At 37.8% G+C, this 25,682-nt stretch overlaps 1 protein-coding gene across 1 annotated transcript in view; it reads left to right on the forward strand.

The window, feature by feature from the left end:
• The first annotated feature begins 2,085 nt into the window (after window positions 1–2,085).
• LOC108691493 (A disintegrin and metalloproteinase with thrombospondin motifs 7-like) overlaps window positions 2,086–25,682 on the forward strand; it is a 52,058-nt gene continuing 28,461 nt past the window's right edge. The window contains 2 exon segments of the mRNA XM_018199255.1: window positions 2,086–2,262; window positions 9,919–10,079. Coding sequence (XP_018054744.1) covers window positions 9,974–10,079 — 106 coding nt within the window. The 5' untranslated portion in view covers window positions 2,086–2,262; window positions 9,919–9,973.

The raw sequence follows: 25,682 nt of genomic DNA on the forward strand, positions 1-25,682 counted from the left end.
ACGAGATGAGAACGAGACAGGAGTACCAAGACGGAATGGTGGTTTGAACTTCGAAAGGATTAAGAATGGATGTAACGATAAATATATCACTGTCTAACAATGAGAAAGAAAGAAATAGCCGACTCTGCATACATATTGAAATATCGACAGTCGAAATGCGTGTCAAGGAAGATAAACGCGATTTTGCGATATCATTCGTGCCTTTTTAATTTTCTTCCCGTTTCTTTGTGCTTCAATCTCGATCCCTAAATAAAATATATATAAATATATATAAATACTTATGTATATAGGCTCTAAGAATATAAAATTGGAAAAATATGGAAAAGAATTATACCTCTTGAAAGTTTTAGATAAACGATATCATAAAAAAGAAATGAAAACGGAAAATCTCTTCTTACAGACGTTGAACATTTTCTTATAGATATCGATTATCCATATTACACATTTCTTATATTCTCTATCTTTCTAGTCCATTAATTCCTGTGTTAGGTCGATTTTCATTGCGAGAAAAAATTAATCCGTACATTTTTCTTCCGAAAACTGCAGCGAAGTTGGATTTGTGAACCAATGATGAAATTAATTTCACTGAGATCTCTATCTTCTGTAGATGCGTGCTCCGTTGCTGCACTTTTCTTTTTTTTATTGTCGACGTCTGGGAAAGGTATTACCGGCTGTAGCGGCTTAATGGTACCATCGAGAGGATAAAACGGTATATCGCGCAATTAATCCGAAAGGATCGGCAGACCGTGTCATAAGAGCTCGTAAACCCAGGAAGCTTCTGCGTGTCATCTGATGCAAGAAGAAAGCAATGAAAAAAGGAGATATGACAAGGAAATTGTGCTGTTAGGTCATTACTTTGAGATTGATTGATCTCGAAGTGAAGAGAGCTTACTGGAAATTTAGTATTAAAGTAACGATGAAAAGAGTATTTACCGCTCGTAAATACTGCAGAGCATAAGGCGTTAGTTCAATATCGTTGGAATTTTCTTTTCCTACTTGCTAAAGAGATGAGCTTATTCCCATCGCGCAGTCTGTCCTGTGACTGAGTCCTGAGGCGCAGAGAGCAGGGATCCGGGAGTAAAAATGTATCGGTCCGTAGGTGCTCGTAAAATCAAATCCTCTCGGAAGAATCCTCTCGTCTGTCGGAGGCGCGCGAGAGAAGAATCCCGAAACGAAGAAGGAGCCGCTAGAACGATTAGTTAGAAGAGAAGTAGAGGGAGACGGCAAGGCGGACGTGGACGGACGACGACGAGGGAGACGGAAGGCGACTGAAGGAGAGAGGCGTAGAGAGAAAACGGGTCCACGGGTCTGGGTGGAGGAACTAGTCTCACCTAGTAGATCGCCCTGTCGCGGTGTGTGCCATGCTTTCGCGGGCGGCTGAGAGTCGAGACGCGAATAAGGAGAGTAGGAGGAGAGAACGTAAAGTTCCCTTCTACGTGACGGCGAGGCGAGAGAGGAGGTAGAAAAAAAGAGAGGCGAGAGGCGAGAGAGCACGCACCGCGACTACCGCGGGAAGCGGGAAGGCGCGCGCGGCCGCGCGTGTATGCGTGCACGCGTGTGCACGCGTGTGCACGCGTGTGCACGCGAACGTTTGCACCGGGAGGAAACGCACGTACGGTGCAGAAGGAATCGAGAGAACTCGGACGAGAGACGAAGACGGAGAGAGAAAGGGGGAAGCGAGGGAGACAGGGAGACGGATCGTGTGTATGTACCAGCAGAAGAGTGTACCAGGCTACTAGTGTTGTGACGGCAATCGTGCCCACGACTTCTCCGCACTTCTCCGCTCTCCGCACGGCGGGCCGGCGCGGCGCGGCGTGCCGTTTCATCCGCGTTCTATCCGTCTATCTTTCTTCCCCTTTGCGCCCTCCCTGCTCTTTGGCGTCGCGTCGCCCTCTCTCTCTCCTCCCTATTCTCAGGAGCCAGGAGCTCTTGCCTTCTTCCTCGTCGTCGGAGACGATCCTTCCTATTCTTCACCAACTTTTATTGTTTCTTTACTTATCTTGTCTCGCTTCCTTTCTCTTCTCTATCGGTGCGACAAGAGTCTCTACTTACGAACGTAAAGTGAATTCCTATAGGTGACGGAGTCTGTCGGAGGAGAGAATCAGTTTATCGTTCCGACATAACGAAGGGTGTCGTCGTAAAGTGTGTGTGCGCGCGACCAGATAGATCTCGGTGCTCCGAGCGGACTACGCGCGTGCGAGGAGAGTACAGGTGCTCCGGAAATGCGCGCCACGTGCTGTCACGACGTCATTACGAACATGGGTATGTAGGTATGCGATTTGCATCGCGGTTTCGTCCAAGCACAGCGAAATTTTTCATCTCTTTACAAGCGGCAAACGTGTACGCGGTTAAACGCATCATACGACGCTAAATCTCTCCTGCGCGAATGACGAACGACGCATTATGTAGACCTTACAACTTCGGAGACTGACGCATCGGGTTACAGCCACGTGCTCACTCGCGCTGCATCCGCCTTGCGTGCGGAATCCCTAAGTTTATCACCGCGACTCGTGTCACATCCAGAACGCGTTGTCGCGGATCGTCAGCGCAGAAATATGAGCTGCCGATAGAGGTATCAGATTGAGGTCAGACTGACATCTTTAATTCTAGTTAAAGCACTCCCATGCTGTTTTCTTTGTGCGATTCATTTTATACGCTCTCTGAATTTTACAGAGAGATTTGTCGTAAAGAGAAGAACGTACATTCTTTGCTCTCGAGGCCTATTCTTTTTCCATACTCTACTCTAGGATTGAACTTCTTGCACGGTTCATCTTTTTTCCTTTTCTTTTCACCTAAGATATGAAAAAAGAACAGACCTATATATATTTATCTCTCTCTCTCTCTCTCTCTCTCTCTCTCTCTCTCTCTCTCTCTCTCCTTCTCTCTCTCTTCAATATTTTTCTGTTATTAAAAACGCGAATCAATAACGTCAAAATGTCATTTGTGACGATTCTAAATGAAAAATTAACATGTCGCATCGTTGCGTATACACGGTGCCAATGACAGAAAGTCGCGAAAATCGATTCTTCCTCTTTCTCTTCTAAAGATAAACGCGACTAAAAGGTTTGGTAACGGTTAACCGCGACGCGGATGATTGAGCAGATTCGCTCGGAAGCTAACAGGTTCCAGGTCCGCTTTTTACGTGGCTGATTCGCTGCGCGGAAAAATCTCGGTGCCGTCAACGGCCTCGTTTATCTCGCGTCAGACGAGAGGATAAAAATTGCGCGGCGCCGCCGCCGGTAGTCGGTGGATGGTCCTCTGAGCCGTGCCATGGATTTCATCGCGGCGCGCCGAAGTACCGCGAAAAAATAACGCCGTTCCATAAATCTCTCGGCGCGGGATTACGTAAACGACGTCAGTCTTAAACCGCGGCCAGTCCGCTCGTAATAAGCGGCTGCGAATTTCCCGAGTCCGGGAAATCCACGGCGTGAATTACATTTCGCGGGCGACAGGCCGTCCATTAAATGATGCTTCAAATAAAACGTTCAAATGCTGATTTATTTACGATACGTACGGCAAATATTGATTTATTTACGATGAACATTTTCAGCTTTTCATACGAAACGTGCATAAAACATAATGATGCTATTGTGCATGCAATCCATCCGAGTTATCTTCGTAACTGATGAAACGTTTTATTGACCGGACATACAACGTAATGTTCTCGTAACTGTGCTTCACAGAAAATGACACGCACAAATGTCATTAGAAAAATCGCCAATAATTAAGGCTCTATCGAAAAGGCTGCCGAGCAAACGGTTTCCATATATTACAATTTGATCTGACTAATACATCTAATGTCTTTCAATTAGCTTCCATTTTTCATCTGATTAATTATTTTCCGCGAACAACGACGATATTCGTATCGATGGCGATTATTCGCAAAGTCGTTCGACTTGTTTTTCTACATGACAGAAAGTGCCAGAGGAAAACATATCACGCGTCATAGATCATCTGCGATTTTACATTGACACACACGCTTAATGAGGCGAACTCCATTCAATCGATACGCTCGCGCATCGGATAATCACAGATTTTCAATCAATCATAGCTACAAATCGTACTTAATAGATGCTTTCCATTTAATGACACAAGTTATTATTCACTAAATGCAAAGAAAGATAGATGCTTGGGTCATTAAATGGAAAGCATCCAGCAACGTTCAAAATGAAACATCCATGATGATAGCTCGAATAGAAACGTTCGATCTTTATTCAAAATTTATGTAAAGTTTTTGAAATACGTCTTATATCTAAATATAACGCACGAATTATCACGTATTAGTACTCTCATTTACCAGTCATTTAGTAATAAGTAGGTTTGAAATATTCATAAATAGTGAATAAGTTTCGAATGATGTCCGTTTTTATCAATATAGATTAACTTTGATCTCGATTCAATTTACTCTTCATCTTTTTCTAATTCTAGCAAAAGATAAAGTTGAACTGAAATTAGCCGTTAAGTAGATAGGTGAAAATAATTTTTAAAATACCTCAAAGTTTATCTTTATAGTTATATTTTTTAATAGCATATATAGAGAGTTAAATATATATTATTTATACTCTTAGAGAGAGAGAGAGAGAGAGAGAGAGGAAGGTATAAACAATGAATTTTACTTCTGGACAATACTTTTTATTTTTCTTTTCCCAAATAAAATTTTTAAGAAACTTTGCGTGGGGTGCTGCTTTCACCTATCTACTTAAAGGTTATATAAAATTAAACTACTACTATTGATATAGAAACGGTCACGATTATCGTAAATCAATAAACATTTTTAGCATGTAACAATCATTCTGAAAATTGCCCTATTGCTCTTAAATAAACTGATCCCGTGATTTTAAATCCTTGTAACCACCCGTGATCCAATTTACCGTGCGCATATATAATTCTCAATCTTCCAACCAACACAGAGAACGCGTATTAATTAATCGAAATAGGTCAGCAATATTTGCCGAATGAAAACCCGCTATTTGCGCGTCGTATACCTTTCTTACAAACTGCCGGATGCAGAAAAATGGACTCACTCTTACGTCATTATGTTGTTACACGTATCATGATAATGATAACCCAATGGCGGCGTGGTACGTCAGAGCGTTCGAGGAGTTGCATATCAAATCGAAAGTCAACAAATTACGTTGCAGTTAATGAGAGACTTGTTTCGACTCTCCGAAGAGAGCCACGTAATTATTAAATCGTTAAGGAGAGGGCTATACACGGACAGGTACCATCGCTTCTCACGATCAGCACGAGGACGACTCGTTGATGCTTAAATTATCGTTAGCACCAAGCGCGTTTCACAATTTTTATTTAAACTTCATAGTTTTCCAACCGTGAAAAATTATTTAAAAATTACTTGCGAATAAAAAGACCTATCAAAAAATTTAATGATTTTATTTAATAATTTTTACATTTACATTTATGAATAATTGTTCGTGGTATTTTTTACTAAAAAAATTTCTATAAACATTATATGAAAGTTATTTATTTAGTAAAATTACGAAATACGCTACGGTTAATTTTATGTGAACGTTTAACAAAAAATTCACTTTTGCTGTATGAGTTCCAAAACGATAATAATGATTTAGAAAATATTTTTATCGTTGTTGTATGAATAAAAATATAATGAATAAAGGAGTTAAATCACATCCTTTGCATAAATAAAGAGAATAACTCATAACGTTGAAAAATGCAGCGAATAAATCTAGTAATTATTTCATTTTATTTAATTACTCTACCTACGCAAAAGACACTATATATAAAAACTTCTAGCATCTCGTTTAAATAAGCTAATGTGAAGTTACAGTACCATGAACTTTTCCTACATTTTTATCTCGATTGTCGTGCCCTTAATTAAGAGTCACGCGCACACTTTCACGCTAACAATTATACCGTATATTATTCGAGCATATTTGCAGTTTATATAGAACAATTCTATTTTATAAATAGACTAACATGGAGATATTTTCATAATTTCACATTGTAGAGAATACGAGATTACATTCTGTAAAAAATTTCAAAAATGAATTTTCATTATTTAACATAATAAAAATTTTTCTTTTTTTAAATCGCTGTTTTGAAAATTAAATATATGTATACAATGTTCTGCTTTCAGATTTATTCCATTATTATAAAGAATACAATGAATAGCTATTATCTCGTATATTAAAAAGCGTCTCTAATACTCCAATAACCCATTAATATTTTTGCAATTTTCAAGATATAATCTTCTTTTTCTATATGAAACATATGATGTCATGAAAGCTCATGTAATGCCCGTGAAATCAAATGAATGTATGTAATTAATTTGAAAGAAATATCATTTTTTATACTATTTTCGATCCATTACTCGACGAACAAAAGAATATTCCGCTGGTAAAAGGATACGTATGTATCCTTTTACCAGCGCAGCTTCATTTTCATGCAAGCCGAGCAAGCCGAGTAAGTCATATTTAAATATTTTATATACCGACGAAACATTCATTGATAATCCGTTTATGTTGATAGATATTGTTAGAAAATTAAAATGGCATAAATTGCGCATTCGCACGAAACTGTTGGATTGCAATGTTACACGCACGTAAATATCTCCGCGCATTCTTATTCTGTAAAATATGAGTAAAATATCACAATGCGAAGCGTACGCGATAGCTGTCGCGAGGATAGAAATTTATTATGTGGCCGCTTAATTTATTGTCCAAGTTGTATGCTTGAGGTTTGTAAAAATGTATTATGGATTTAATAACTTGATAACTCGCGGAATACATAGGCGTAATTATTCAATATGATACTATTTGAAAGCAAGAAAGATTTTTTTTGAATCATCAGATTACGACAATGAATTGTGATAGCATTATTTCAATATTGTTCACAGTAGCGACAATTTTGTTTAACAGAATTTTCGATATTAATTAACCTTTCTTTATTATTATAAATGAGAACGCGATTAATGCAAACGCATGTAATTCGAGAACCGACAAGCGTAAAGCACTTGAAAAGCGTAAGATTAATGGATCTCGTAGTCGGCGGCATTTTTCGCAGCATGGTGGAAAACGTTTCATGTTAAAAAAAAAGAGCATTTACATAAACTCGTGTAATAATCGTGAGATCATTCGGCTTCGTATAATTCAAAGTCTCTCACTGTGAGTCAGTTGCCATATTAATTATGTCAACGTTTAAAATTTTGATGGCTGTAAACGTCGATACGCCTGTAGGAATTAATCTCACTCGAGCAACTTCAGAATTTATTTATTCGCTTTCTCGCACCTTTTCCCGAGCTTCGGTATCTTCACGTGCGCGATATTACCTATATGTGTTTCAACACAGTCATTGAAACGAGATACCTCTCACGAGATACCTTCGTCTATTTTCTTATTATAGTTGAGTTTTCCTCTTTCCTACGAGGAAATAAATATTTATTCAAGATACAGCGATGCCACCCACTTCCGGCTGAACGTCAATTAAAGACATGTGTAAGGACCGCGCACGGAATGCGTATTTATTCATCATAGATTCACGTACCGTCCTCTAATGACACTCGTACCATTAATCTACACCGGTGTCCTCATCCCATGCGTATTACAGGTGCGATAACTCAATCGAGGTGACGCGAGACGCTTTAAAACCTACGCCCCGCTTATTAATATTCCGCGGTTGTACCGTAAGTGGTTACGTCTGTTACTGACACGGCATACAATCGAGTCGAATATACGACTACGCGAATGCTTGTAATATGCGCGTCGCAAATGTTTGCGCTTATTTCGATAATAGAGAATATAGCGAATATAGCGAAACAGCGTCAATTAATACTTTAAATGCCATGCGCCAGAAATTCCGAAACATAAATTGTAATACTATCTAGAAAGCGTCATATCAATTCATTATCATAATGCTGCACTTGCGTTTCTGCACAGCCGACGATGTTACAATTAATTCGTTACGCGCGTATTAATTTTAAAATAATATATTGTAAAACTTAACATTCTTTTTTACTTTCTATAGAGCACCGTAGAGTACTATAGTAAAAAAAAAGTTGGAATTTAAGTTAAGTACATATTCATGAATATTCTCTCGTTTCTCAAAATGGATATAATTTTTATCTAGTTCTTTCAATGGCTCAATTATTAAAATATACTTCGATATTCTCATTCCATTCAATATGGATTAATATTCATCGACAATCCCGTCAATTTCCTCGTACACGCAAAACTTATTTGCGTTCTGGTTGATAGATACATGCGAAGCTAATTACCAATTCCGCGTCGTATTAATGAACCCGTTTTGACTTTCTCCCACCCAACTAATCATCCCGGCTACGAACCTCTCTTGCGCTTTCATAAAGCATTGAATCTGGTTTCTATGTGGAAGTACTTGAGAAGAACACAAGCTACTCGTGCGGATTAAGCCGACGTGCAGCTTATGCGATATTCGTGTACTTTGTCGAGAATATATTACGAGGCCTCTAGTTGATATTAATTATCTAGTATCAAAAAACTATTATACATATAAACTATTCTTGTCACGAAATCTCCCTCGACACGTCATATCTATTCGTACGAACAATGTCGATTAAAAATTAAAATGCACTGACGTCAAACCATTCCATTCATTCATTCATTCACTACTATCTCATATTATAACGTCAGAGGCGAGAAAATACATAATAAAAATTCTTACAAAATATATTAATACGCAAGTATGTTTTAATAAAACAACATTTACAATCGATGGAATTGACTTGTAAAATATCTATATCGGAAATTCTATCTTTTATTTCGTTAATTCATAAATAATCGTACAGTTTAAAATAAATTAAGAATAATCAAAGACGAAATAAACAATATTCACAACTATGATAAATTGTCAAATTAATATAATAATATAAATATAAATTAAGAAATAAATAAATATAATTATAATACAAAGAAATAAATATGATTTAATTCTTCCCGAAACAACAAGATAGCTTTCGATACATTCTATGGGTCTGTTCTATCGACTACAAATTATGTGTTTCAAATGGAAAATATTTTTATTCAAATTTAATTTGCAAGAATTTTTGTTGTGTTTTTTCGCTTCTAACGTCACAATATCATATAATAGCGATGAGTGAACAGAAGTGTTAATTATTACATTTGATAGATCATTCAGGGATAAATCTGCAATGCACGAAGTAAATGACATTCTTCGCATGTGGTCGAGATTACGATCACGATTTAGTATAATTCTAAATTTCTGAAAAAAAAATCTCACACGACAGCATTATTGTTCAACTCGTCTTACCGAGAGACGCCGCGAGCTATGATTCTATTGTCAGCGAAACACGTAAGAGTCATATTCCGAGACGAGTTCTACCTTTAGCTCGGATAGAAGAATCCAGTAGCTTGTCGAGCTCGATCATCGGCACAATATGGTTGAACGAATTCCAATTATCGAAACTAGGGAGCGTCGCCAGGAACGGCCCTGAGACAGCTCGGCGCGCACGAGAAAATCGTATGAGGTACGTTATATCCGAGCATGAGCTTGGCACGTAGAAAATATAGGACGAAACTGATTTTCTATCCTATACTCTCATTGGAGGAACTTTTTATCCAGAGGAAAGAACGGAGATGAAAATATTTTACCCTTTTCATTCTCGTATAGAGAGAGAGAGAGAGAGAGAGAGAGAGAGAGAGAGAGAGAGAGAGAGAGAGAGTAAATTCTCGTTTCAACCTTTAGAATTTTTTCTCTCATGTCACGGTCAAAGAGAGTTTAATCAAGTACTTTTCATAAATTATCTTTCTATGCTTTGCGCCATTGGCGGAACATTCCTCGACACAAAGCTTTAATTCGTAATCTTAAATCACGGAAATGACCCAATTGCTGTGATGAGAGGATTTAACGAGAAACTCATGTTGCGGTTACACGACGTGTGTGTTCCAGAATAAAGGGGAACATCGGCAGACATCAAGGAGATCGCATTTCGTTAGCAAGAAACATGTTCGATTCAGTGCCAATCATGCGGTGTCTATTCATGCTCCAGATTCTAATCGCTGTAGTGCAGCCCAATCTCGAAGCTCGGCAACGGCTATTTAACGTCAAAGGTAAATTTCATAATATATAAATATGTTCCTAATGCTGCTTCTTATATCTACTAATTATATAATTTATCGACACCAATGGTTGCGTTCAGCAGAAAGAGCAGCTCTTCAACTATAAAATTCTTTAATATCATTGGTCTTGCCCTTAGTTTCTCAATAGATCTAAATGTATAAACCAATCATATTCAAAAATTTTACAACAGTTGCAAAGCTGCTTTTTCTGCTGAATACAGCTATTATTTTGATTTTATTGCAAACAGAACAAAAAATAGAAAAACAATGTTTAACTCGATATAAATTTTACTTTTCTAAACAATCTTAAAACAAAGTATCTTTTAAGATCGTAATGTGAATACACAACTAAAAAATGAAAACCTTAAATGGTCAACTGGTAAATAATTTAGTATGAATTTATGTATCAAATCCTATAAATTACGCGTCGAATTTAACTTTCAGTCTTGAAACGCAATCCTAGCAGAACTAGAATAGTAATATCACAAATTAAAGTAATTTAATATTGATGCTCATAGGCACCTAAGGAAAGATATCATAATCTGATGCTAATGAGCATCCTTTCCTTTTTTTATTATCTTGACTCTTCCGCCAGTTCAGTACAAATAAGAAATTTGCGATTTCTAAAACAAAATACGGCGGAATCGAATAAACTTGATTCGCATGCAACCTCGCGTCCACTTTCTCGAGTTTCTTCGACTCGCATGAAAACTGGCCGTGGCGAGTTCTCGAGGAGAAGCCTTACCTTTGCGGGACGCGCTCCTATTAAGAGCACGAATAGGAACGAGTCGTACAATACAGGCGCGGCGCAGCGATGTTGGATTTTGCAAGCGAAGGAGCCAAAAGGAATCGCAGAAAGAATTGCAGATGTGAAATTCCTTCGGGTGACTGTAGGGATCTGATCTCCAAAAGATCAATCTTTCAAAATTATAATAACGATTTTTTTATCGGTTTATTTTGCGAAAAATTAATTTTTATAACTTTATAAAAAAGGACTATTTTAATTCTTTCACCTGATTTTATTGGAATCATGTTAAAAAATTATTTTTCATTTAGTTCAAAAATACTTTGATAAAATTAAAACGAGAATGAGGCTATGAGCCAAGCTAGATCTTGATGCTATATTTAAAAAACAAATAGTTCATTAAAACATATGTTTTTTAACCCCAATCAGGTCATTCCCAATAATGTTAAATAACGTAATTTAAATTTCAAACGAAATTCATTAATCATTCTAATAACTCTAAATTATAAAAACATATAACGTAATTGTTATACGAACAAAAAATTATAAAAACACATTGATTAAATCCATCGCTTTGATTGTGAAATACGCTCCAGATACATTATTAAATCGCTTTATAGTTAATGATTGTCTTACAGTATCTGGAGCGTATTTCACAATCAAAGCGATGGATTTAGTTATATTTAATATATTTTTATAATTTTTTGTTCGTATAATAACGTTATATGTTTTTATAATTTAAAGAATGATTAGTTATTTCCGTTTGAAATTTAAATTGCATTATCGTTTTAACGTTGCGAATGATTCTATTGAGATCGAATCATGTATGTTTTAATAAACTGTTCGTTTTTTAATAATATAGCATCAAGACTTTGCTTGACTTGTAATCTTATTTTCTCATTATTTTAATTCTATAAATTTTTTCACATACTATTGTATATAATTATTTTATACATTATTTTTAATGCATACTTTAATAAGTAATTTATACTAAATAATTTTTTTCAAAATGTTGACTATTTTTTTAGCATTACTCTATACATCTAATCTCAGATGATATCGGCAGGATTAAATAATTTCAACGGAAATGTTTTCAAATTTAGTGTACATTAAAATGTACACAAGGTCTAAAAAGGTTAAATCGATCTCTTTATAAAGATTTTTTTTTTTTTATAAAAAGAACTATTTCAAAATTAACTACAATTTTTAACGAATCAATTCGGAGATCACACATTCCTACAGCCTATATCACACTATGCATTGGAGACTGAGGATTAGAATTCAATGAATTAAAACGAAATGGATTAAAATTAAAATTATCTATTATTAATCAAATTCTAAATTCTAAATTCTTTAATTTACAATGCTCAATCTCCAATAGATAGTGCGACATGGACATAAGTAACCGACGGAATGTGTCGTAAAATGCTAATTTGCGATTTATTTATATGCCAGAACATTTTAGTAGCTGTTAAATGCTCATTGCTAATTTTAATTATGTCGATAAATATTTCGAATGTGTTGCGCGGTAGTAGCTCGGGATGACTATTACTCGGGATCGTAATTGATTGTCATCCGGTAGAGCCCAGCAGTACAGCATGAATATTGTATTCGGTTTCGACGTCGCCGCGCAATTTCGCTGATCTTATCGGGGGATATCGGCCAGCGCGAAACCGTCGGCTGGCGTGCGGCCAATCGACATAACTTTTAGCGCTGCTTTTGACATGCTGTACCACGCGGAAAATGCTGATTCCGCGAAGCTGCTGCGCTGATGCTCGCGAAGTCTGTCCTCGGGGCAATTCCGACAATTCGTAACTACTGCTAAGCGCATAAAGAAATCAGTATTATTATCGTCAATGAGTTCTCAGATTTTTATGCAAAGATCCGCGGGAATGAATACATTTACGACAATGGTTGACGCAAAAAACATTTCTCCTCGTGTCTACAAAGTCAGAGATCAAATGTACTTCAACTTTAAATCATGCAGCTAGAAATTCATGGTCTTCGTCTGAAATATCTCAAGCGCCATTTACACTATTGTACTTATGTCAAATCATTTGTCAACCGTGCATCCAGAGATGCGACAAGTCGGAGTGATGGATGCGTTCTCCTTTAGTTTCCCCGTACATTCGACCGACGGAGAAAACCTTTTCATCGAGATACTTCGTTAACAGCTAGTGCTTCGTTGGAGTCAGAAATCTTCTGACGTGGTCAGGCACAAAGACGAAATTTCACAAACGACGAGCAGTGAAATAAAAGAAGATAGATTTCATGGACAAGACAACAAAATATAAAAACGTCCGTAAGCTTCGGAAAACAATGAAAAGAAACGGTCTTGGACTCACGGTCTTGGATGTCACGCCGAGAGGTTGGCGCAGCATTGAAAATTCGCAACTGGGATGCATGGAACGTAGATTTCCTTTTCAATGTAGATTTCCGTCATCGGTAGCGTCTCCTAATGAGTTTGTTCGCTGGTAATATTTATTTATTTATTCGTTCCGTGGGCGAGAGGAAAACAATGCGCGCGTCAAATTATGGCAACTGAGAGAAAGGGAGACATGACGGACGAGCCGTTTCGAAATTACTCTCTCGTTAAGGGATAGTTATTATGATCAGGGAAAATTATATGCCGCGCGTGGAGGACCTGTTTACCGAATGCCATGGCCCGAAATCTCTGGGCCTGGGTAACTGACACAGGTAATTTGTCCGGCTCGCGATAACCACCGGCGTCTCTCTTTGGTGATTGCGGAATTATTAACTCGCCCGAGGTAACGTAATGACGAGACATTAGTGCGGTTTGCGCCCCATCGCGCCGATTGTCTTTCTTAATTTTTCTCTCTCAATTTGAGAATTAACGGCCGTACCGGTGCGAAAGAAAATATTATCTCTCGCTCGTAATCGTTTTCACTGAAGCGAAGAGTCCCGGAATCGACGAGGGATAAATTTATCGAATCATGAACTCAATGGACATATGTTGCCGCAATAAAGCGAGAAAGCGTTTCACGACGAGTTGTAGAGTCGCCCCCGTAATCAACCTGAGAGCTCTCAAAGTAACCCGAGTGTGTTTGCTAACCCTAGAAAGATCACTCACAAAAATGACGTATGTCTTTGCCGCTTCTGTCTTTGCTTGTATATACGTCAAGTCGCGGTCGCCGGTGTAATCAATTTTTCGATTGAAAACATCGCTCCTATCTATCAATTTAGACCAGTATGGGCTACCGTTTGAAATTGGTTTCTCTGGGATTGAATGGCATCACAAAATCGTTTAGACGAACCGATTAAAATATGTATAATTGTTCGGAATAACCCAATTTAAATATCAGCTATGCGCGTTACAAATCTCAGTCAACATTTTTTATACAGGACGAACAAGACATGAATCTACCAGATTAAAAAATGCAATATATCGTTATGAGAGCCGTATACATAGACTGCGTTCGGAGAGAGTGCTATTAGCGCTATTGCATTATTCTATTCTTGTCTAATGAACGATAAAGTAGATTAGAATGACAATAAGCTGACAGCGAGATCTCCAAACGCAATGAAACGTAATTTTATCCTAATAATAATAGAATATATTAGAAATAATAATAGAATAGATTACACTGAAAAAAAGAGTGTTTAATTTAAAAAATATTAAAATATTAAATTTATTTTCGTCTCCATTTTTTAAACACTTAAAGATATCTTAGCCTTTAGCAAACTTTTTCAGTAGACAAAACTACGTTTGGATTTAAAATACATAATGTTTTAAATCTAAACACATAGTGTTTTGTTTATTAAAAAAGTTTGAAACTAAAACATCTTTAAGTGATTAAAACATGAAGACAAGAATAAAATATATTATTTTTTTTTTGTGTGTATCGATAAATAACAAAACAAATAAATATGTGAAAGTAAAAATCTTTGGAACAGATAATAATGTAAACATTGTATTTTTCTAGTTAGATACTTTTAATCACTAAATTGATGATTGTGTAATGAATAATTATTACCCCTACAATTAAAGAAATATAATTAGTGATTAATCATAGCTAGAAAAATAAAATATTTATGATATCATATTTATAAAATATTTATATCATCAAGTTAAATTCAAAGTCAAATTAAATTTAAACCACAATTTAACTAAAAAATGAAAAATCTTGGAAGGCCAAGTAGAAATAACGTATTTCCCGAAATGTATTCACATGACCATCAAGAATCTTCGAACCTTTTTATCTTTCGGCGGCAATTACGGATCTGCGATGGCTCCAAGCGTTCAAAATCAATGATGGAAAGGAGAAGAATGTCTGAACTCAGGGGAGTTCGCGAATACTCGTGTCTGTAAAACCAACACGACGAGGCACCCATTCAAGGCTCGAACACGTTGAAAAATCACCCCCCGTTCGTTCCCCGCATAAATACGCGCGGCCAGGCCAAGCAATGTGGGCGTCTCGTGTATATCCGTGGCACGGATATACACGCTATATCATACGTTATAGTATACCTGTACAAGAACACGAATGCAAACGGCGTCGCATCTGCACGCACCTGCACAGAGACACGCCGAGAGAACACACACGCGCGAGGGCGATCGCGTGGGTAAATGCTGTCAATGGACTCTCCCGCGCGAGATTTTTTTCTTGTCCTCTCTTTGACGGGTTTTGATTCTGGGCTGGACATTGGTGCCGCAACCGTGAGAAATGAAAGGCGAACCGCGTAGGCATTGGGAAATGTGCAAAATCCAAAAACGTTAGGTACAAAGTAAGTCCACGCCGCGTCGCGTCGCGTCGCGTCGCGTCGCGTCGCGTAGACACATCGATGACGGCGATTTCTGATTTATCTTCGATGTACAAGTGTAGTAGCGTTGTTCGATCTGAATATTCGACCGTCTTGTATATCTTTAATAGCCGATCGTAGATTTGCATAATTTGCGTCGAAGAAAAAGTATAATAATACACGCGATGAAATAAATTTTAAATAAAAAAGATATCAGATATATACGAAGAAGGACAGATGGAGACGCGAAAAATATAGTTTCTTTTATCACGTTTATGATAATGATGTTTTTAGTTCGCAGTAGATAAACTTGAGGCTTCTTACAAAACTTGAAATTTCTTTTTTTAATTGATATAAAAATAAAAATTAAATCATTATGCTTCATTAACATTAAAATTTAAAGGTCAGCATAATAATTAGGTTTTTTAACCGTAATTTCACGACTAGCTTTTTTTTCTTAGCAATTCCTTATTATAATATTCCATTGTAAATATATGAAAAAGGTCAGCCGTGTCGAATCCCTTGCCGTAATATTCCACGCGTGCACCTCTTTAACTCCGCTAAATGTTTGCGATATAAATCATAAGGATCGTGTATGTATGGCAACAAAGAAAAAGATTCAATGGACAATACGTAACACAAACATTGCCTCCTAGCTGGCCATTGTGACAGGTATAGCGACGACTCGCTGCTTGCGACTTAACGCGATATTGTGCCCAGATGCGTTAGGTGCATCTATCTCTCCGCGAGATAATAAATTGCAAACATAACCAACCATTTACCTGAGTACGCTTATTCACCGTTGGCCGCATGTTACACGAATGTGCCGCCTTATCTCAGTAACCATTTCTGCGGAACAAGAACTCTGAAGATATTTCTCTCGAGAACCGCCACACGGCATCGTTGATACAGAGTGCATGGTGCATCGTAAGAATCTGGATATTTTCTGTAATCTGCCGTATTTGTTGCCTTTTATCTAAATTCACGAACTACGAGCGACAGGACGATAACAAAGATCTAGTTTACGAAGGAATAAAATTTTATATGCCGATTAAAGGCCGCCGGGAAGCATCGATTTACTTTGCGCAAGGCGTGGTAAGTATCGTTACTTGATGATCTCATAAATAGAAACGAAAAGGCTTTAGAGAGAGAGAGAGAGAGAGAGAGAGAGAGAGAGAGAGAGAGAGACGTCGGAACGCTGAGCTCAGTCAACACATTCGCTTCCGGCGAAATTTCATTCACGTCACGTACAAAGACTGTCTAAAGTCTTAAATTAAATCCGCTATACGTAAAATTGCAGGCGTGACTGTTAATTCATCTCCTCGCATATCGTGAAGGCGAAAGACGACGTCGAAGTTCGCACCGGTGCTGAGAGGAATCGGGCGCCGCGCCGTATAGTCTATTCCCTGAGGGGTGCCGGGTATAGGAAAAGGACACATCGTCGTCGGCGAGCAAACTCGAGAGGTGCCATTGGCACGTGAGAAATTTCTCCGCGTCGTCTGACTCGACGTCGCCGTCACTTATCGAACGTGTAAACTACCTGCCACTGTGTCTTCCGACTGGGACAGTGCAATAACGGGACTTCACCGATTTCCCTAGGGTCACCAAGTTACGATATCTCGCATGGTAGAAACGATAAACTCTCTACGAGCTCTTCAAAGACGAAGCATCTCTTCCGCTTCGATATAAACTTTGTATATTATATCGCAATAAGACGAATTACGGACGCATCTGCATCGTACATATTTATTCGCATATGCGCGAATAAACGATTGGCCGCACTGAGAGTCAAAATAACGCCGTCACGAAGGAACATTTGCGGAATGTGCGAAATATCCGTGGGTGAGAAACTCGAGTGTCTCTCTTGAAAAGGATCACTCCTGCAACATGCTCTGCGACCGCGTGGGCTTTATTCGTTATTACTGATCGGTTACACGACCCACGCTCTCGACAGCATCTTCGTCCCGTCTGCCCCCGCAGGTGCGAATCAGTTACTCTTCTCGTACAACGTACACGCCACTCCTGTTAAGTGGCGAAATAATAGCGGCCGCCTGTGGCGGCGACGTGAGCGGATGCGGGAGGAGATCGTCAGGAGAGCAGAGAGAAGCTTCTCTTCGCAGCTTCATACTATTATATCACGAGGAAATATCTGGAAATCAACGTGAAGTACTCGCAAGGTGCTCTGGCCTCGACATCTGTGGAAATCAGTTTTCTTTCGGCAAAATCTCCAACTATTAAGATAATCAGAATTACAACTCGTAAATCATGCGTTGTTGCGAAAACTTTGAATTCAGCAAATGCAATATTGCCAGCCAATCGCTGAAGGATATTCGTATCATTCCTAAAAGATCACGCCAACTTAAGAAAAAGTTAAAGTGATGATTTTTGGTTACAAAGTGTAACTCTTTATCGTCTTATTGATGTTAAAAACCAAAATTAAAAAATTGTAATTTTGTTAACTTTTATGCTCCTTGTTTCTTGGATTATTATTACACGATTTCTTACTTCTCTGCTGACTGAATTTAGCAGAGAAAGCAACTTTGTAATTGTAAAATGCTTTAATATAATATAATATAATTCAGCTTATCATCAGTTCCTCACTGAGTCTATAAATGTATAAAGCAGTGACATTAAAGAATTTTTGCTTCGAACAAAAGTTGCAAAGCTGCTTTCTCTGCTGAACGCAGCCATTCTCACTTTAAATTGCATCAAATTAGATCATAATTATCTTCAATCAAATCCAATGATATAATTATTAGCATTATTTAATATGTAAATGACAATTCATTGAAGCACGTTTCTACCCACTTCAAATATAGGATAAGTATCATCTGGCAAACTCGTCGTACACGCAGCTAATTAACGAAAGATTGCTCATTGAGATTATGAAGCCGCGCTTAATCTATATCCACCCACGCGAGAATCGGTTCAGTGACGACGGTGACATTGAGAAATAATCCGATTGACGATAGGTATACATACACCATAATACCGGCTACTTGCGTCCGATATTCCCGGGAGTCTACGATCCGTAAAAATGAAATTCGATTAATTAGGAGTCGACGTGATTAGGATTCATTGACATGTCTGTCCGAGTGCGACCGAGAGTCGCGCGCTGCGACGCGAATAAATTACGCGTGCGAGCGTAACTCGCGCGGCCGGATTAACCAGGAGGGCACGGACAATAATTAAGTTGTACCGTTGATGATTAATCGCCGTCTCCGGTCGGCCTAACTCCATTCCATCCCGAGCCAGTCTGCGCGATGAGTACGATATTTAATATGTCTCGCGTGTACATACGTGCGAGCGAGTGTTTCATCACGTGGCAATCAGTGAAATTAAACGCCGCGTCGGCGTCGTCACGAAGGAGGTCATCGCTCAAACGACGGTGGCCATTTTTCGAATGATTACGCCGCAAGCAAGTGTGCTTTGGATATTGAGTCTAACGACCCCGCGTTACGATGGTAACGATCGGTATAGTCGCGGCCGCTTTTATGCACTTTACATGAATTAGTATGGGGCATGTATTTATTACGAAGATACACTCGGTACGCGCGGCACGAACGCATAGCTACTGCTCGTTATTTCATTTTATCGGCTATTCGTTACAATTGTTTCTCGATAAGCTAAATATCGAGTCGCTAAATATTTTTTTTTACCCCCATAAAGTAATTAATAGCGGTGATATTAGAATATACATTCACAGCACATTCGTTGCCATCGAAATGTCATTCGAAATGCTACATGATTATTAATCGAGTAAAATTTCGCTTCGTAATTTCAATTTTAAAGATTCTATCCATCGATCGGATTTCCACGAAAATCGAGCGAGAAAATATTCAAACGATTTGTCAGCTGATTCAGGCAAATTCCTTAATGATTGATCTCATTTGATCGTGAGGATAAACCACAAGTGCCACATTAACCGCATCCGCGGAATCCTTGGGGCGCGGTTTGTTTAATCAAAGCTATCTCGTTCTCTGTAAAAGCGAGACCAGCTGTTGTGGCTCAATACGAAGCGCGCGGCGAGTTTCGAAGCGCACAGTGCAACGTTTGTATGAAATCGGACAGCAATGTGCTACACACACAGACACAAACACACACATCACGGATTTTCGAGAATACACCATTGTCCGCGTACGATCTCGATTGGCCGTGCGTGAGACGCCTGTATCGCAAACTCCTCGAATAATTCGCCAACGAGCAAACTGAGATTCGTTGAACATTAAACTTTGCAGATCTATGAACGTGTCTAATTGCGTGCCCCGATTTCTACGAAGCGATGTCGCAGCAGTTGGCAGAAGTTCGTACATTCATATCGTATCTTCCGAATCTAAAATTCCCGTCGTGGGATTTCATGTTCCGCCAAATGTTTTCTAGACAAGCTACGTATCTAGACAAGCTAGACTACATAAGTTTTTAACTATATAAATATAATTATTATTAGCAGTAATAACTATAATGTGTATAAAAATGAAGCTTTTAACGGTAATTACTTTACCATGTATTACAATTACAAATATTAAAAACTTTTCTCTAACAAGTGTATACTAAACTATATATACATATATACAGAATATCCATAAATGTCGAGACTAAACTGTACAATGTGCTAATAAAATCGAGTAAATTGTTATGTCATAATCAAATAAATCATAATCCAAAATCTACGTCTGCAGATTTTCTACAGATCCACAGTTAAAGCATCACAAATCAAGTCACTTACTTTTGATTTCAAAACCGATGACATACTTTATTTTAAAATGTCACGTTAACCACGCATTAATTCGGCCTAATTTGTAAATATAAAAAGCCTCGAGCATCTCGGAGCCGTTCCGAAAAGTCACACACATACACAAAGCAAACACACAACTACTGTGAGAATCTCCGTTACCGCGAGCGCTACTGCGAGACGCCACAGATTGTAACACTTCGAATACTCGTAAATGGAAATAAAACTTCTTACACCACGAACACTGGCCTATATTAATTGGAGGATATATTAATTCGAGCCCTTACCAAACGACAATCGCCACGTCCAATCTGTAATTCCGCCACGCCCTGAACGGCACGTCGTATCTTGACAGTACGATTGATTAACGGCTGACCCGTAAATTTTATAAATGGTGCCCTGAGCGATACAACAAGAAGAAAATTTATATAAAATGCTTAAAATGCTTTATTAAAAAAATGTTCAAAAATTGTATTTGTTACTATTTCCAGTACAGTAAGAATATTCGAAAGTCATTTATTTCGATGATGGAAATTTGCATTTTTTCAAAAAGAAGAATTTGTGAACAGTTTATAAGCTTTTATCAAAATGATTCGCCCTTGACAACTCGGTGTAGAATAGTTTATAAATTTAAAAGCTTTTTTCACCTTTCATCTCATTAACATACTGTATATGTTTAGTCCCGACCTGTGTATCATTTTTCAGTAATTCTAGAAGAAACAAGCATCAAGTTACTTAATGAGCTAAGAATTAACTATCGTAAAATGGTAGAGTTCTTTAATAGCTCCTTAACGAGCAAATTTATGTCGTTTGTAGAGATTTAAGATGTTAAGAATATCCAAGATTTGAAAGTTAATAGTAAGCCAAAATTCTCTATATTTCGCAAAAAAAGATAACTTTTAGCTGACATGGATCGTATAATTTACAAGCTGTTCAAGAATCGTATCTTTCACGCAAGACAATCTATTCTCGGCGTACAAGTAAATTTACTTAGTCGCCACTTACATCGAATTTTAAATAAAGGCCACTGTGAATCGAAAACGGAATTAAGTTTCGGCGTCGTAAAATCAGTGTTTACAATGATAAAATTAATAGAAGCCGGCGATGATGATTTAGATAGACGACGATTACGAGAGACTCATCCTCCAGAAGAACGATTATATTTCGCGTCTCGCTGCGTAGTTCGATTATATTTCCGCGGATAGGAATATCGTGACGACTTTAATGAATTCAATAAGTAGGTATATGCTAATGGTGACAGAGACAAGGGAGGCAAAGGAGAGGAGGGCCCATTCTTGCAGGACCGCCGATGACCTGGGCGCGAGAATCGAGATGGGTCTGGGAGTGAGTCATCTGCAGAGGAACTGGTTTCTACCGTAATACCCAGGTATCGCCGATAAAGAATCATTCCGACGCCTAATAACTTTGGGCCGCTGCGCCTCCACCATTCGCCGTGACAACTCGATGGAGAACTGTGAGACCGGAATCGAAATCGATCGTATACTCGCCCTTCCTGTGTGAGAAAACGAAGAGATGCAACGATAAATCTCCGCTGCAAATGATACAATACTCGTGCGACCGTTATATAGATAGAATTTGAAAACAGTTCCTCCCAAGTGTACGATATAATTACCTTGCCGCTCACAGATAAGAGAATGCTTGATTGCGTTCCGTGCCCCACTTTCCCCGGTGAGCCGAAATTTTGGATTGCGTTACGGGAAACGTTACGAAACGCGCGTGCGTCGATCATACTTCCTTATTGATCGCAGCCGCGGAGAAACCGGCGGAAGACGAATGTTTTATCGATTAGATCGTAGCAACGTCAGTCCTTGCGTGCACGTGAAATAAGCCGACGACACTGACGAAGTATAGAACACGACGCGATCGACGGACGACGGTAGGCGGACAGCAGTGCAACGATAAATTACGTTATATCAGACGTACGAAATGCCTTGCGTATCGGCCTTACGATCGGCTCCTGAATTATCGCGTCGATCTGCAATACGGGATTTCCATACGTGCGGGTATCCATAAATTCTCTATGAGAGGACCGATCTTTCGACTACCTCTAAATCTGTCAAGAATTCTTATACGCGCCGAGACGGTTTCTTCCCCGAAATCGAAAAAATTGTAAAAATAGCATATCGGTTAATCATCCGATAATCCACTTTTTTTCACAATCTCAAAGTTCTCGCAGTATCATATGTTAAAAACGCTAGTATTTTATATGTCAAATAAATATTTTTTCTTGATGAAAGCGTATTGGGAGACGCTACATTTTGAGAATATTTGTTAATTTATTAAATGAGATACAAAATTATTATCTATGATCCAACGAGAAGTACATTCTCGTATTACTCCATTCTGTACGGATGCGACCGCCGGGAGGTTAATTGTCGGGAGGTAAGAGCGGCCAATTAATAACTTGCTGCATAAGTCGCGTATAATTATGTTAACCCTGGACAGCGTGCATCATCAATTATATGCAATTAGACGAGCCGTGATAGTAGCAGTGCGTATATACGACGACGTATAAACGGGCGATCGTGTCTGTAGAGACATTTACAGTAGGTACAGCCTGTATGGGAGGTCCGAGTATCTCCATCCGACGGTCCCCACCTGCAGTTAACCCCAGCTCGCTGGAGGTGTGCGCCTATTGGTCGCCCCGCCATTTTTCCAGCTTTTAATGATAATAGGATAATAATGATTACACCGTTCAACTACCTGTACTAGACAGCACCCCTCTCTCTCTCTCTCTCTCTCTCTCTCTCTCTCTCTCTCTCTCTCTCTCCTCCCCCCCTCTCCTTCTCTCTTCCGTCTCTGTCTCTTTCTGTCGTTCTGTTTATCTATCTATCTAACCACCTCTTAGCGATCAAGGCATGGAAAGCGAATAAATCGATTCCAGTGTCTCGTCAAGGCGACTCGGAGTCTCGTGTTCAGTATCTTGAATTAGTGTGAAAGATACTTTGATATAACGAGATAAACTTGGATATTCATAATTATAAAACGTAATTAGTATCCATGTATTTTAATGAGATAACCAGTAATAATCTACTTTTCCAAAATGAAGTATATAAATGTCTTATGCATAATTCTGCCATACACAATATATATCGTAATGCAATGAAATATATTTCATCACAACATAAATATTTTTCAAAGAAAAAACAGTTTTATTGAAGCATCTTAGCTACATACCGATTTGAAAATAATTTTGTTGGACCATCAAAATAATTATGTAGAACGCTTAAACATTGGTGACAATACTGCAAAAAGTTTTAACATAGTCAGTTTAAGCATCCTATCTAATTATTTTGATCCAAACAAAATTATTTTCAGATCTGTAGGTAAATTTTTAAATACTTTAATAAAACTGTTTTTCTCGTGTTTACGCATAGACGATTATATATATGTATATATATGTATAATATATCGCGAGATCAGTATTAAAAGTCAATCGAGGCGCAAATGTATATCATATCTATTGCTTAAATAAATAACGTCGGAATTTCAGAGATATTTCAGATGTTGGCAGTAATATAAGCCAAATTATATGAACGATGATCTCCCGCGGCTGGGATACCAAGCGGATCAAGCATTGCATCGAGGAAAATCTAATCAAGGCCGATTACTATTTAATATTATGTAGAGATGAAATTAGTCGATAAACGGTATAAATTGTAGCTATCGCCACTATGAGGTAGGGAATCCATTGCATTTTGCCGGAGCTCACGCGTACAGATTGCATTGCATTCGCGTGGAACATCAACAGCACGACGGAGGTTCTAGAGCGATCACGAGAAAACCATTAACCGCAGAAACTATTAGGCGCAGACTGCCGACAGCAATGCACACCAATGATATACACCTACGTTTTAGCCATATTGCTTGAGGTTTCACACGATTATGTAAGACGCATGGAAATATTTGCAACCATCCAAGATAAAGTCCTTTCATTACATTTAATAAGTTAATCATATATCTGATATCGAGAAACAACTTATAATTTGTTGGATTTTTATTCATTCAGTAAAAATGAAAATATATAATTTTATGGCTCCAATAAATTAAACAATCTAAGTAATATGCTTATCTGAGAAACAGAACAATTTTGTACTTGACTTTTGCATTAAGGAGATTTCCTGATAAATCCAAACATTTAATGCAGTTAATTTTATTGGTAAATACAACTGTTTACGAATTATATCTTATCGCTTTAGGGCCCACAGCCCTAAAGCACACAGAATAAGCATAGCATAAGACCATCTGGACCAATGAGCAGCCAGCATCAAGTTGGTATTAATTTACATAACATGCTCATTGGTCTAGACGATCTTATGCTTATACATTTTGTTTTATAGCCTGTATAAATAAATTATTTACGCATTAATAACCGCGGATGCTTACAGGCATTTCATTTATAATTAATTCATTTATTCAATATTTACGTAATTACTTGATCAGACCAATTTACATTTTGGATACATGATTATCTATTTTTTATTTCTTATACGTATATATAAATGTATACGTGTAATTCCTTTTTAATTGATCATCAAATATCAAAATAAATTATATTATTCCATCCAGACATTACATCTCCAATCTTTGAAAATCGATTTCAACTAGTGTAAATTGATTTCTAGCAGGAGAAAATACAAAACCAAGCAACCACAGACATTTTCCGTATAGTCAATGCCCGTCATTGACATGCAGACAGGACCATAACGACGCTGTCAGAGACGGCTTTTATATGAAGACATATTGCGGCAGTTGAACCGCGTTTGCATTCTCGACTACGTGCTTTTCTTTCTATTCACCATATAGACGTACGGTTAACTACAATTATTCCATTAAGCGTTCATCAATAACAATAGTCAAGAATAGAATCGATAAGCTGTAACCAGTATTACAATTTGTCGCAACTTAACCTCGCAAGTAAATTTCTCGGAAATGAAAGGCAAAAAAACCGAAACTTTATTCCAAAACGCAATTGTAGCCAGCAGATATGTTCGATTTATAACAAGCTTCTTTAAGAAGATTTAATAGATCTGTTTTTATAACTGAACTGTACATTTTTTTGTACTTACAATTAGTGAAATAGGTATATGTTTGATTTAGCAAAAATGAGAAGGAAAATTCTAGTGCAGTAATAAAAAAACAAATCTAATGTATCGATGAAATCAGTAATCAACCTTCAATTTAAATGACATATATGAAATTCCAAAATATATCTAATTAGAGAAAAATTTGCAAAAGACCCTTAAAAATGGTTTGCAAAAATTAGCAAAAATTAGACATGCACAGAAAGAAATGACTAAAAGCAGGAAAAAATAAATATATATATATATATATA

The sequence above is a fragment of the Atta colombica genome, unplaced genomic scaffold (assembly GCF_001594045.1).
Source record: "Atta colombica isolate Treedump-2 unplaced genomic scaffold, Acol1.0 scaffold47, whole genome shotgun sequence".
NCBI lineage: Eukaryota > Metazoa > Arthropoda > Insecta > Hymenoptera > Formicidae > Atta > Atta colombica.